The sequence below is a fragment of the Torulaspora delbrueckii genome, chromosome 4 (assembly GCF_000243375.1).
Source record: "Torulaspora delbrueckii CBS 1146 chromosome 4, complete genome".
Taxonomy (NCBI): Eukaryota; Fungi; Ascomycota; class Saccharomycetes; order Saccharomycetales; family Saccharomycetaceae; genus Torulaspora; species Torulaspora delbrueckii.
The window spans coordinates 1,059,306-1,073,809 of record NC_016504.1 but is presented as its reverse complement, the minus strand read 5'-3'; the positions used below and the strand labels follow the sequence as shown (position 1 = coordinate 1,073,809).

At 42.3% G+C, this 14,504-nt stretch overlaps 8 protein-coding genes across 8 annotated transcripts; 6 read left to right on the top strand and 2 right to left on the bottom strand.

Annotated features, from left to right (window-relative positions):
* Positions 1 to 77: 77 nt before the first annotated feature.
* ZRG8 (Zrg8p) lies at positions 78 to 2,651 on the top strand (the record flags this gene model as incomplete). Its single annotated transcript, XM_003681338.1, has 1 exon — positions 78 to 2,651. The coding sequence occupies one exon, from the start codon at positions 78 to 80 to the stop codon at positions 2,649 to 2,651; it is 2,574 nt and encodes an 857-aa protein (XP_003681386.1).
* A 144-nt stretch (positions 2,652 to 2,795) lies between these two features.
* On the bottom strand, positions 2,796 to 5,222 carry FIR1 (Fir1p; the record flags this gene model as incomplete). Its single annotated transcript, XM_003681337.1, has 1 exon — positions 2,796 to 5,222. The coding sequence occupies one exon, from the start codon at positions 5,220 to 5,222 to the stop codon at positions 2,796 to 2,798; it is 2,427 nt and encodes an 808-aa protein (XP_003681385.1).
* Positions 5,223 to 5,953: 731 nt separating this feature from the next.
* Positions 5,954 to 6,643, top strand: TDEL0D05890 (Rab family GTPase; the record flags this gene model as incomplete). The annotated part of the gene is made up of 1 exon (XM_003681336.1): positions 5,954 to 6,643. The coding sequence occupies one exon, from the start codon at positions 5,954 to 5,956 to the stop codon at positions 6,641 to 6,643; it is 690 nt and encodes a 229-aa protein (XP_003681384.1).
* A 55-nt stretch (positions 6,644 to 6,698) lies between these two features.
* Positions 6,699 to 7,109, bottom strand: CHZ1 (Chz1p; the record flags this gene model as incomplete). The annotated part of the gene is made up of 1 exon (XM_003681335.1): positions 6,699 to 7,109. The coding sequence occupies one exon, from the start codon at positions 7,107 to 7,109 to the stop codon at positions 6,699 to 6,701; it is 411 nt and encodes a 136-aa protein (XP_003681383.1).
* Positions 7,110 to 7,271: 162 nt separating this feature from the next.
* Positions 7,272 to 7,790, top strand: SMB1 (mRNA splicing protein SMB1; the record flags this gene model as incomplete). The annotated part of the gene is made up of 1 exon (XM_003681334.1): positions 7,272 to 7,790. One exon carries the CDS (start codon positions 7,272 to 7,274, stop codon positions 7,788 to 7,790), a length of 519 nt encoding a protein of 172 aa, XP_003681382.1.
* A 535-nt stretch (positions 7,791 to 8,325) lies between these two features.
* On the top strand, positions 8,326 to 9,318 carry TDEL0D05860 (C2H2-type zinc finger protein; the record flags this gene model as incomplete). Its single annotated transcript, XM_003681333.1, has 1 exon — positions 8,326 to 9,318. The coding sequence occupies one exon, from the start codon at positions 8,326 to 8,328 to the stop codon at positions 9,316 to 9,318; it is 993 nt and encodes a 330-aa protein (XP_003681381.1).
* Positions 9,319 to 9,668: 350 nt separating this feature from the next.
* SIP2 (Sip2p) lies at positions 9,669 to 10,883 on the top strand (the record flags this gene model as incomplete). The annotated part of the gene is made up of 1 exon (XM_003681332.1): positions 9,669 to 10,883. One exon carries the CDS (start codon positions 9,669 to 9,671, stop codon positions 10,881 to 10,883), a length of 1,215 nt encoding a protein of 404 aa, XP_003681380.1.
* Positions 10,884 to 11,113: 230 nt separating this feature from the next.
* SPT16 (chromatin-remodeling protein SPT16) lies at positions 11,114 to 14,188 on the top strand (the record flags this gene model as incomplete). Its single annotated transcript, XM_003681331.1, has 1 exon — positions 11,114 to 14,188. One exon carries the CDS (start codon positions 11,114 to 11,116, stop codon positions 14,186 to 14,188), a length of 3,075 nt encoding a protein of 1,024 aa, XP_003681379.1.
* Between the last annotated feature and the right edge of the window lie 316 nt (positions 14,189 to 14,504).

Sequence of the window (14,504 nt, the reverse complement as noted above, 5' to 3'; positions counted from 1 at the left end):
GCCTCAATTGAATCACCAAAGAAATAGAAATAGTTGACCTTGCGGCTGGACTAAGCTCCTAGAGTTTCCACGCCGTCATGAGGTCATTTATCAAATCACACAGGAAGGCCAACTCGCTGGATGAAAGCCCTTCAAGTGCCCATTTGTCTCCTGGTCGAAATGGAGACAATATCGCTTTCCAAAGACCGTTAGATGAGCCCTTCACATTTGATCCTCCTACTCCTTCACAACTAGGGCAAAACACCAGTGGGTCTAAGTACTCTCCTGGTTTCGAATCATTCCACAAGCTCGCCAATAAGAAGATGTTTACGTCAAAATTGTTCAAGAAATCTTCATCATCGAATACAATAACTCAAAGTACTACGTCCCATGTGAGTCAAAAAGAGATAACCAGTGCACCAGGTACTCCGCAAAGTAGGAATTCTGGGTCCGATTTCTCTCTGTCCCACGAAGAAGTTCGCAAATTTCCAGCTATCAAGGGCACAATAACTCACAATTGGGGGGACCAATCACGATCGCAGCAACCTGTTATAAAGCTTAATAGCCAAGCGGGTTCTAACAATGGTTCTTTACAAGACTTGGAACCAGCGGTTCGAATAGCGAGTTTACGTAGGGACTCCGCTATATCAGCATTCACTACTAGCTCGTATGAAAACAACGTATCTTCGACAGCTTCCACTGATGAACACTCATTACACCAAGTGCCACGAGATAGACATGTCTATACCGAGCTTTCCAAAGTTAAGAGCAAGAACAGGCAGGCCAGAATTCATTCCCACGACGATATGATCCATTTTGAGAAAATGTCTACAGTCAGCATAGAGCTCCTTGCTTCTACTGTTTCTCCGAACATACAGGCTGAAGATAATAAGGAAAACGACGATGAAGCTCAGGGAGTATCCGGAATGGATAGATTAAACGTTGTTAATGAACGCATAAAAGATGGTATTTTGGCCTCAGGATCCTCGACCATTGATCAAAAAAGCCCTTGTGTTACTTTTGAAGATACGCCAACCCATGAAAGACGAAAAAGTAGCGACGCTGATTCTGAAGATGATGATGTTTCATACTTATTAACGCCAGATATCGATGAAGATGAGGATGACTCGTCAAGGTTCTCTTTCGAATTAAGCGGTCTTAATGGTAGAACTTCGTCGGTAAAATACTACTCCAAGCCTGACCCTGCCGAGGCAGTATATATTGACGACATATACGGTGAGGATAACTTCGATGACGAAATGAATCTCTATGAAGACAGCTACGACGATATGGAGTTCCCATCTAATAGTTTTCATGTCACCGAAGATGATTCAGAAACTGCCTCTGATGAAACAGGGATCAATGGGACTATTGGATCCTCTCAAAAGATACCAAAGACAATAAAAAAATTCAATGACCTTTTCGATTTGTCAGATGAAGATGAAGATGAAGATGAAGATGAAGATGAAGATGAAAATGAAGATGGTCCATATTCAGAAATACCCGCTGACACCACTCACGAGTACGCTAACCAAGGCGTTCTTGAAGGAAACTTTCAGGATCAAGGCTGTCAAGGCCTTGAACTCACAAATCGAAGTAAAAATACAGATTTCATACCTGGTAAAGCACAACCGAAAGGAAACTCAGCCGCCAAACCCGTGAAAAGCTTTTCCGATATTTTTGACATCGACGACGATGACGATGATGATGACGATGATGATGATTATGATGATTATGTTGATGATAATTACGATAACGATTATGATAATGAAAACGATTATAGTCGTCATCACAGTGGAGACACTAAGAAAGATCTTATAAAGGATGTCGATTCCTATTCAGCCGCAGGTCGGGTCAAAAATGATGATGGAGGCAAAGCACTGGTAAAGAATAATACAAGACTTTTATCACCAATAATTGCATCCCGCGATTCACTAAATTACTCGAACCCAGTGCATATTCTTGTCACGTCGCCTACAGATCCTTCTTCAAAGTCTGTTACAATCGCAGATCCTCATTTGGATTCAGCTGCCTGTTCTCCGTCATTACCCCCGCCTGCGAGATCCCAAACTCTGAAAATCCATGATCTCAACAGCAACCTCGATTCAGAGATTCCCGGGATGATGAGTAACCTTTACTTCATCAACGAAAGCGAAGAAGACGAATATAACGAGCGATCTAAGATCCAAGATGACGATTATCTAGATGAGATCAACACGGTTCCAGAGGATTTCGACTTTTCTGACACAGAGCAAGAACTCAACGTTCTCAAGACGCCTCTTCGACGTTCGACAAAAGGATCATTCAGAAGCACCCATAGTTACTCGAGTCAACCTACAGGAACAGCTAAAGAAAACACCCCAACGCGAAACAAATTAGAAATAAAAAATAAGACAGTGACGTTTTTTGACCATCTCTGGGACCGGTCTCCTGTTGATAGGTCAACTCAAAGATCTCCTCAACCGCCTGGCGTAAATCACGCGTCCCCAAAAGATGCCACGGATGACTACTATATACCTCTGACACAGGAGGACGGTGAAGTCTACAATCCAGTTACGCCGGCCAACTCCTTCAGCAAGCCTACACCAGAATATCTCAATGATTTTTCTCTGAGTCCCATCCAAGAAAATACATCGTCTGTTGATAACTCCCCGACTTTGTCAGTCCAGTAAAAGCTTTGCATAATTATAAACATCACTAATTAAACACAACTGCATTTTGAAATCATTGATTAACATCAGATACACTTCGAAGGCGTGTTGACACTCGTTGTAGTCCGAGGTTTAGTATTTTTTCCTTAATGCGATCTCAAAATGCTAGTAAAAGGGCATTACTTTGCCACCAGTAGGCCTCGGAAGTCGCCGCTCACGCGCTTTATTAGTGGCGATAATTGATACTGGTGGTACAGGGCGTTTGAGACTCTTGTCGCATCCATCGTTCTCTTTAATGAGCTGGAGTAGAATATCTTTCGCCTGGTCAGCTGTACGTTCACACATTTGCAGGATTCTGGCATAATTTTTCGTTGCCTCTTCATAGGACTTAGATCTTCTGCAGGAATTCCGACTAGAACACTTACCTTGGCTTTTGGTAGTCTTGGCAACTTGACAGTCTTCACCGTCGTCATCATCATCAAGCACAAAGACTTCCACGGTTTTACCATCGCGTTTCTCATATATGCTACGAAGACTATCACTTCTCTGCTGGTCAATGTCATTCCTAATAATACCTTGCTCCTTTAGCGGTCTCATATTCTTGTTTTTCATGGGCAATCTCATTGGCGAATAACATTCAGAAGGCTGCGAGGTTGCACTACTGGTATGGCTTCTCCTCGAAAATTCAGAGTTGTAGGACGAGCTGCTACCAACATTCGATAAACTCCTTCTAGGCGACAACAATTTCATCTGGAAATCGTCTGAAATTGGCGGAGAGTTTGTAGCTTCGGGTGGAATGATTGGCTCTTTGAATGAGTGCATCAAGGTCATTGGCTTGGTAGGTTGAGGTTCTCCACTCACTTCCGAGTTGTTTATTCTTCTTTCAAAGACGATTTTCAAGCTCTCCTCTGTCTTGTTTCCAATATCTGACTTATTTTGGGTGTCTGCTCCGTCGTTCGACTTTTCATTCAAACTATTTTCCTCGTAAACTGACGATGCTTCAGCAAGAATATCGCTGTTACTTAATGTAGTCACTTCGGGTTGATCTACAATGTTTTTTTCGCTTGTCGGGGACTTGGGTCGCAGCGGTGATCTATTTGGTACCCTTGGAGGTGTGGAGGTGGCTGCAAACATATCCTCGGCATTATGTATACTCCTACTCCGTCTGTGTCGGTGGCCTTTGTCTCCTGGAGAAAGGTTACGTTCCATCAGCGCGCTTCTCCTATTCTCGAAATCCTTAGAGGTCGGTGAATTATCCACCTTTTCAAAATCTGGATCTTGAATCAGTCTTGGAAATGTAAAATTGAGATCCAATTGATCTCTCTGTTTACCGGGACTTAATGTCTCCTGGGGCTGGTTTGGAGCTTCCACTGGGGTTTGTGATTGTTCGAACTTGTCAAAAAACTTAAGAGTACCCTGTGAACATCTTGGATGCATGTCATGCTCTAAATCAGGAATATTAATCAGTTTAGAAGGTGTAGAAAGTATCTGCAATGATTTCCTCGCCTGCTGTGAATTTGGTGACAGTTGTTGCCGTTTTAAGTTTTCATGCATATTGGTTTTGATCGCTTGATTTGCATTCGTTGGAGGTTCCAGCTTCCCTGTATTCGCGTTGTTATTGCTCTTAATGACCTTCGTCGTCGTCCGTTGCTGCTGTTTTCTTAGGTTTTTTTGTTGAGTCTTCAAATTAACATTTCCATGCTCATCGATACCGAGCGTCTCATCAACATTAGTTCCCTGGTCTATATTGAACGAATATTCATGATTTGCAGAAGCAATAGAATCGTCACTGATGGCCTCCTCCGAACTTGAAGAACTTCCATCTTTATATTGACTATACCCGTCTCCATCGTATACCACACTTCTTCTATGTTTCTGCTTGTTGAGGGGAGATAGAAAAGGTGGTAACGAGATCTCGAGCGGTATGGGTAATCTGTAGCTGTTGAGTGGAGATTCGGGGCTCAAATAAATCTCAGGTCTGGGTAAGTTCAACGGGGATACTTGACTTGTATCACTCACGGTGCCTTCATTCAAATACTCTCGGTTGGTATTGCTACCCGTTGACATGGAAGTCACCGTATCCACGATCATGGCTTGTAGTGATTTAGTTCTGTTGTGTGAGGGCGCACTTCGTTGTACTTGAGCCGTTTTTTCAGATGTAGTTCTCCGATGCCTTCGATTTTTCGAATCTCTTCTTGTAGTATGAAACTTCCATATCTCTTCGGGCACATCCAGCATTACTCTAGATTGCATATCTAGGAAATGACCATGATTGTCGATGCGCACATCTCTTGATGCTTCTTCCCCTTCCTCAATCTCACCGGAATCCTTGGGAAACACTATTTTCGAAGGTGACTGCGGCACAGATTCTTCATGGCCTTCAAGGGAACTGGGATCTGGGATTGAAAATCGAACCTGCGATTTCGGTGACACGGATTTAGTAGCTCTGAGGCGGAAGTCCTGGGTGGACACTGAATCTGGGTCTGTGTCTGTGTCTGTTCGCCTTAAAATTGGATGCAATCGAGTCGGCGAGGCACTCCTTTCAGCGGGCATCAAGCCATCTCTCCTGTCCGGAGTGGCAGGAAAACTCATCAGTGGAGTGAACGGCAGACAATTGGTGATTGAGTCCCTCTTTGAGCCATTCCAAAGTGTAAAGAACTTCAAGCTGACCTCGATACTGTCGCCAATTTTGATCATAGCTTTGTTTACATTTCGCACCAATCGGGAAATAACCACCAATTACTCACGTGAATGGCTCCAATAACCCACTAAACAACTCTGGAGATCTTAATAGGGCCTCATTGACACATTGTCATAATCTCCCAGCTATATCGTCCAGTGTTTCGTATCTTTCTACCTTTGCAGTGTATATATCGACAGTCAGAACGCCCTTCGAGTTCACACGGAAAGAGTGAAATGAGCACGTACTGTAAGCACAGTCACACTTATCGACTGCTCCTACAACCTTTCCTTCCTTGTGGTTCTTATATCTCGTTTTGGCGAATATTAAACATCCACATAACTAACCATAGCGGCCAGAAACTTAAACGGAAAGACCATCATTGGAAAGCCCTCGGCTCGATTTATCTAATGCTATCAGTTCGGCTAGTCATGGCTCTCCCATCGCTTGCACTTTGTTGAATCGTTCATCCTTGTCTTCGTCTAAAATAACTTTCCATCAAGTCAGTTTGTTGAAGCTTTCTTGTTAAGAAAACACAACTTTGACGAGATTTGAGTCAATCGAATAGCTAAAAGATCGTTTCAGTATCGGTTGGATTGTTTCAGATTGATTTGAACCGAAATGAACAACGAGGATTATGGTTATGATTACGACTATCTGTTTAAGAGTATGTTTTGTGGGAATATTCGATGAAACAAGGAAAATATTTACTAACTGGGTGATAGTTGTCCTGATTGGAGATTCTGGTGTGGGTAAATCGAATCTATTATCGAGGTTTACCACTAATGACTTCAACATGGAGTCCAAGTCCACTATTGGAGTGGAATTTGCAACAAGAACCATTGAAGTGGAGGGGAAGAAGATAAAAGCACAAATTTGGGATACAGCCGGCCAGGAAAGATACCGTGCAATCACTTCTGCTTACTATAGAGGTGCCGTTGGGGCTCTTATCGTTTACGATATAAGTAAGCCAAGCAGTTACGAGAACTGTAACCACTGGCTCACCGAATTGAGAGAGAATGCAGATGATAATGTAGCGGTGGGGCTTATCGGTAACAAATCCGATCTGGATCACTTACGTGCAGTCCCAACCGATGAAGCCCGTAATTTTGCTCAGGAGAATCAATTACTGTTTACAGAGACCAGTGCTTTGAAGAGCGAAAACGTTGAACTTGCGTTTAGAGAATTGATCACAGCTATTTATCAAATGGTTAGTAAACACCAAGTCGATTTGGGTGATTCTGGCAACAACAACGCTCCCAAGGGTCCTACAATCAGTCTGACGCCTGCACCAAATGAGCATAAGAAGAAGAGTTCTGGTAACTGTTGTTGAGACACTTCTAAATAGTTAAGTAAAAGGAAAATGTATATTCAAAGGACGCGATAGTTTACTCTTTGAAATCATCGTCCACATCATCCTCATCATTTTCATCTGCAGGAATCTTTTGTTTCTCCATTTCAGCTGCAGTCTTCTTGTAATCGATAACCTTCCCACGAGTTCTTCTACCACCAGTAATAATATTGCTCGTATCGATCTCTGCAAGATCATCCTCAGCTTCTTCCTGGTCTACCATTGCATCTAGTTTGGCATCATCCAAGTCTGACTCTTCTTCCTCATCCTGTTTACTTTTACCGTGCGCTGCCTTGGCAGTTTTCTCCTCCTGGGCTACTTCAGCATCGTACTCATCGTAATTTCTTCTTCTTCTCTTGTTTTTCTGCTTCTTTTCACCAGCTTCTGGCTTTTTTTCCTTTGATGGTTCATTCTCCAACGGTCTCTTGTCCTTGGCTTCTTCTGACATCTTCAAAGAACTGATACTTTATCTATTGTGTTGATTTTATTCATTATTCAATTTGTTTGAACCTTTTTCACTTCGCGAATTAACACTGTTAACAAACTTTCAAGACAACCAGACATCGAAAACAAGGTACCAGGACACCTCCATTAGTCGATAGAAACCAGTATGGGGAATGTCACAGTGAAGCAGAATAGCAGATTGGCAGATTTGGTCGGATACAGGCTGCGAGTGATCACACAGGATGGCAGAGTATACATCGGCGAACTAATGGCCTTTGACAAGCATATGAACGTCGTATTAAAAAACTGTGTGGAGGAAAGAGTCCCCAGGACCCAGATGGACAAGTTACGCAAGAATTTGGCAGACCAAGCGGTCAAGGTGGAGAAACGCGTTTTGGGACTTACTATACTGCGAGGCGAACAGATCCTTTCCACTGTGGTAGAAGATAAACCATTAGAATCAAAGAAAGAGAGACTACAAGGCGTTGAAAAGCAGCAGAAACAATTACAAAAACAAAGGAGACAGCGTACAAAGCAAAAGGGTAATAGCGTGAGTAAACCTTCGGCCTCCACTAACACCTCCTCTACCACTTCCTCCACCATCCCACAAAAGAGAAGGTTTCAGCCACCGCCGGGTTTCAAAAAAGACAGTGAACGATTTGAACGACTCAAGAGTAAGCGATAACGTATCTACCATAGTAGACCATTTTGAGTTTCCCAGCACGTATCAATGCTATAGATTGTAAAAGTTTTTCCGCCCGGAACAACTTCATATGCGCGCCCCTCCGGAACAATCATACCACCGTTCACCCCACCTTCGTCGGAAAACCGTTTTTCCGTAATTACGTCGCGTACAATCGTGATCGAGGGTGCGAGTTTTTCCGTCGTGACCGCGAATCCTACGGGTGGGGCAGTCTTAGTTTATCCGCTGGCTCTGTGTGTATCTGTGTGTCCGGAAAAACTAAAAGAAACGGAGAAACTTTTTGAAATGCTCGAGCACAGAAACGGCGGTAGATATCTCCATGATTTATCCCGGATGGGGAGCGAATATCTTGGCCAATGTATAAAAGGTATTTGATGATTCCAATTTGGTTCGATTGTAGGTAAATTATGTAAACTAAACGTTGGTCAGTTAACATAAATTTTATTTAGTCTTGGTATTTTTGTTTAATAATTTCACTCTTTGTTTTATTATTACTAACAAAAGTGAGTGAAAAGATATGAGTAAAAAAGTGAATACTTTCCCAGCAGATAACGAGGAGAGACCGTTTAAGTGTGAATTGTGCTCTCGAGGATTTCATAGGTTGGAGCATAAGAAGAGACATATCAGAACACATACGGGTGAAAAACCGCATAGGTGTACTTTCGGTAGTTGTGGAAAGAGTTTTAGTCGAAGTGATGAGTTGAAAAGACATCTAAGGACCCATGCAGGAAGTTCTCAACGTCGATCCAGGAAACAATTGAAAGAGAAAGGTGTAGCTAAACCAAGATTGACACATGATGAGGGTACGACTCTGCCGAGGATCAGTAGTCTTAGTGTGTCTCCACCGGTAACTATTCCCGTGGTAGTTACTTCAGGGCCAGCGAGTAGCAGTAGTCCTACAAGTACGCCGTTAGGGAGTCGTCCGACGTCTCCTCAGGTGGCATATATGGCCCCTCCGACGCTTCCGCTCTATTACGGATCTTCCAGCTCATTGGTAAGTGATACAGGTTCATCTGTGTTCTCCCACTCAGGTAGTTTCTCTAACACATCGTTACTGGGATCTTCTAAAGATATAGCTCCTCAGCAGAAGAAGTTTGTCAAGACTTTAAACAGCGCATTGAGCTCACTACAAGCGATGACACCATTACAAACAAGAGTTGCAAGAAACGAAACGCTATCGATCCCAACTTCGCCTGTCGTGTCAAGACCCGTGTCGGCAGCCAGCAGTGTTGTATCTTTAGCTACAATGCTTAACAATGATGATTCAAAGAAAACTTCAGCGCCCGAGACATTGAATGGAAGTTTTCTAGATACTACAAAGACCAATCGTACAAGAAAGTCTGCAAAGGCAAGGTTCCAGTTGACAACGGACGAAGAAGATAATGCAGATGACGAAGATGAAGATACAAGTGACACTTCCAACAATCTGGAAGCTGGAAAAGTGAAACTACCATCCATTAGCAATGTCCTCAGGCAAATAGATGTTTTCAAGACCACAGTTAACTCATAATAACGAGTATTCCACGAACTAATGACCCAAAACTAGGATTTATGATAGAATATATAGAGATTTCAAGCATATTCGGTGAAAATCGTACTGCACGGTCTTTTAATAGTAATGACCACGCTTAATCACGAAGGTTTGTACAATTTGATCGATTGAAAGTGGTGTGAAATAACCACTTTTCCCACCTTTCGGAACTCTTTATAGTTGGGAATCTTACGAGATCTGATTTACCCAGACGTTTAACGTTTTGGAATTTGAATCGAAAGTCATTTGGTTCGAAACTCGAGTAACAGGAAATAATGGGGATAACCCCTCCGCAGCAACATCATCATAACGAAGTGGATAGTAATATTATGGCAGAGGAAAATAAGGACGTCTCAATGCTGGACGTGAGAGATGCTTCTAAGGATGATGGTTCACCTTATGAGGGCACGGATAGCTCCCTGAGTCATTCGTTATCACAAATGAATATTGATGAGGGTGAGGAACTGGGGAGCCAAAGGCCTCAAATGGCTAGACGCAAATCTACCTTGATTTTCAATGATGATGAGGATGAGATTCCACCCTATTCGCACCACCAGGAGCATTCCGAAGAGAGCCAAACAAATTCTGGAGATGAAAGAGAAACTTCTATCGGAACTAGTAGCTCAAGTCTGAATAGTGACAGGCGAGAAGCTGGTGAGGCTGACAGTGGGAATGGAGCCTCACCTTTGGTGACTGTGGATCACGGTGAGAGTGAAGGTACAACTCAAGCTCATGGAGAAGGGTCTGGTCAGGATTCAATGGTTCCAGTAGATATTACGTGGCAGCAAGGTGGTGAGAAAGTTTATGTGACTGGTTCCTTCACTGGTTGGAGAAAGATGATCGGGCTGGTTCCAGTTCCTGGACACCCTGATTTATTACACGTTAAATTACAACTACCAGTTGGAACGCACAGATTTAGGTTTATTGTCGACAATGAATTGAGATTTAGTGACTATTTACCTACCGCTACGGATCAGATGGGTAACTTTGTTAACTATCTGGAAGTAATAGCACCACCATCGCAAGAAAAACCCCAGACGAAGGACAAACAACGTGATAATGAGAACAAGAATGATGTAGCAAGGCGTAAAACGACGGATCCAGTGAGTGCGAGATCTCGAATCGCACTGGAGATCGAAAAGGAACCGGATGAGATCGGGAACGGTTTCACTCGTTTTCGTGAAGAACTGACTTTGGGGCCATCGTTAGAGTATACTCAGGATATACCGGCTGTCTTCACAGATCCTACAGTGATGGAGCAGTACTACCTAACTCTCGATCAGCAGCAAAATAATCATCAAAATATGGCTTGGCTCACTCCACCACAACTCCCACCACATTTGGAAAACGTCCCGCTGAATAGTTACACAAACTCCCAAAATGATAGCAATGAGAACAACTCTGGTGCGCTGCCCATTCCCAATCACGTCGTCCTGAACCATCTGGCTACCAGCAGCATCAAGCATAACACCCTGTGCGTCGCCTCAATCGTCAGATATAAGAGAAAGTACGTGACCCAGATCCTATATGCCCCATTGCAATAATCTGCTCAATAAAACACTCATTATAAGCAGACTTATAGAATAAGCGTTACAGTAAAGGCTCTTTCGAAGCTTATCGTAGATTCTTATGACTTTTCTTACCCGAAAAAATTGTCTTGATACTTCAAAATTGAAATAGTGGCAAACTTTTCAGGCAATAAATCACCACTTATTGACCAGCAATTGTGGGTCTGGAGTGAGTCTGAACTGTGCCGTTGGAATTGTCAATTGAGATGGAGGAATTGAATATCGATTTTGACCTTTTCAAGAAGAGAGTTCTGTCTCTACACTCGGAATATCCGAAATTTGAAAATTCACCAAATTCACTAGTGTTCGTGTTTGGTTCTTCAAATGATGAAAATCCTTACCAGAAGACCACGATTCTGCACAATTGGTTATTAAGTTATGAGTTTCGTGCTACTGTTATCGTTTTGGTTCCTGAAAAGATTATTGTTATAACTAGTGCAGCTAAAGCCAAGCATTTGGAGAAGGCTGTGGATCTCTTTAAGGATGAGAAAGTCAAATTAGAATTGTGGCAAAGAAATAGTAAAGAACCTGAGCATAATAAGAAACTCTTTGTAGATGCCATTCAACTGATGAAAGAAGCCGGGAAGGCAGTGGGAACGCCTGAGAAAAATTCGTACCAGGGTAAATTCATGACCGAATGGAACCCATTGTGGGAAGAAGCAGTTAAGGAAAATGGGCTTGAAGTATTCGATATATCCCTGGGTTTGTCTAAGATTTGGGAAGTAAAGGATGAGACTGAACAAGCATTGCTGTCAGTGGCAAGTAAAGCGTCAGACAAATTCATGGATTTAATGGCTGATGAGATGGTCAGTGCAGTTGATGAGGAATTGAAGATTACAAACGCAAAGCTATCGGATAAAATCGAAAACAAGATTGATGATGTGAAATTTTTAAAGAAAATGTCCACAGACCTCGCATCTCTGTGTCCGTCCGGTCATAAGTTCAGTATAGATTTTTTGGATTGGACCTATTCACCAATAATTCAATCAGGTAGTAAATTCGATTTGCGAGTCTCGGCTAGATCTAACAACGATCAGTTACAAGGTAACGGATGCATTTTAGCTTCATGTGGTATACGTTACAACAATTACTGTTCCAACGTTACAAGAACTTTTCTCATCGATCCTTCCGAGGAAATGGTTAGGAACTACGATTTTGTACTCGAATTGCAGAAGGAGATCATTGAGAACCAACTGAAGGAAGGGCGTTTGGCAAAGGATGTCTATAATTCGGTTTATGAATATATTGAGAAAAATAGACCAGATTTGGTTGCAAATTTCACAAAAAACATAGGGTCTTTGATGGGTCTGGAATTCAGAGACTCCACGTTCATATTAAATGCAAAGAACGAAACTAGAAAGATTCAAGCTGGTGATTGTTTCAACATTTCATTTGGTTTCAATAATTTAAAGGATAGTAAGACTGGCAAAAGTTACGCACTTCAACAAGCAGACACTGTTGTACTATCTTTGGACACAGCAGAGCCCCAGATTTTGACCAAATGCGCCAAATCAAAAGCTCAGATCTCGTTTTATTTCAACAACGAAGAGGAGAATGAAAAGAGTAAACCAAAGAAGGCTTCCAAGCCAGAGCCAAACTCCAAGATTTTAAAGACCAAGCTACGTGGTGATGCTCGTGGAGAGTCAGAGGAGAACCAAAAGGAACAGATCAGGAAAGAAAATCAGAAGAAGTTACATGACAAACTACAAAAAGATGGTTTGTTACGATTCAGTGCAGCGGATGCCAATGGTGCTGGGAGCGAACCTCGTCAATACTTCAAAAAATATGAGTCTTATGTTCGTGATTCGCAGATTCCTACCAATGTACGTGATTTGAGAATTCACGTTGATTGGAAAAGTCAAACGATCATTTTGCCCATTTTTGGTAGACCGGTGCCATTCCACATTAACTCTTACAAAAACGGTTCTAAAAACGAAGAAGGTGAGTACACTTATATTCGTCTAAATTTTCATTCTCCAGGTGCTGGTGGTATCTCTAAAAAGGTGGAAGAGCTTCCTTATGAGGATTCTCCAGACAATCAGTTTTTCCGTTCTATTACTCTGAGATCACAGGATGGGGACCGTATCAGTGAAGCTTTCAAACAGATCACTGATCTGAAGAAGGAGTCTACGAAGCGTGAGCAAGAGCGTAAAGTCTTGGCTGACGTCATTCAACAGGACAAACTAATCGAAAACAGATCGGGCAGAACGAAGAGACTTGACCAAATCTTTGTTAGACCAAGTCCTGACAGTAAGCGTGTACCTAGTACGGTTTTTATCCACGAAAACGGTATCAGATATCAGTCACCCTTGAGGACCGACAGTAGAATTGATATCTTGTTCTCTAATATTAAGAACTTGATTTTCCAATCGTGCAAAGGTGAGCTGATTGTCATCATTCACATCCATTTGAAAAATCCTATTCTTATGGGTAAGAAAAAGATCCAGGATGTCCAATTCTACCGTGAAGCTTCTGACATGGCAGTTGACGAAACAAGCATAGGGAGAAAATCTCAGATGAAGTTCAGGAGATATGGTGATGAAGATGAGTTGGAGCAAGAACAGGAAGAAAGAAGGAAGCGTGCAGCTCTCGATAAGGAGTTCAAATATTTTGCAGATGCCATCGCTGAGGCATCAAATGGAATGCTTACCGTGGAAAGCACATTCAGAGATCTTGGGTTCCAAGGTGTTCCTAGCAGATCTGCTGTGTTCTGTATGCCAACAACCGACTGTTTAGTCCAGTTGATTGAACCCCCTTTCCTGGTGATAAACCTGGAAGAGGTCGAGATTTGTATCCTGGAAAGAGTCCAGTTCGGATTGAAGAACTTCGATATGGTCTTTGTCTACAAAGATTTCAATAAGCCTGTTACTCATGTCAACACCGTTCCTATCGAATCACTGGATTTCCTAAAACAATGGTTGACCGACATGGATATCCCTTATACCGTTTCGTCCATCAACTTGAATTGGAGCACAATTATGAAATCATTGCAAGAAGATCCCCACCAATTTTTCCTCGACGGTGGTTGGACTTTCTTGGCTACAGGATCTGACGATGAAGCTTCAGATGCCAGTGAGGAAGAGATCAGTGAATACGAGGCATCAGAAGAAGACCCATCAGATGAAAGTGCTTTCTCAGATGAAGACGCTTATTCCGAGGAGGAAGACTTCAGTGATGAAGGCAGTGAAGAAGTTAGTGGCGGTGATGAGAGTGAAGAAGGAGATGATTGGGATGAATTGGAGAAGAAAGCAGCAAAAGCGGACCGTGGCCATAGAGACTGATTTGTAATAAGCACTTTGTCTAATAAATAAGTCACAGTAATATAGCTCTGTCTTCAGCGACTTTGCCATCTTAGATCTTGACTTCCTATTTTTTACGTTAATCTCCATTCGGATGTATTTCAGCATACATTTAATACTTTAATTCGAGAAAATTTCTTTTACAGACGATTCCGATCAACTCTACTAACAAAGATTGAGTATATTTGATGAGTATTTTATATAATTTTGCGAAACAAATACAACATATTTGTCTTCACGTATATGATACAGGTCAAAGGCTTATCTAGCCATGCATGACGCCCTACAGCAATTGGTC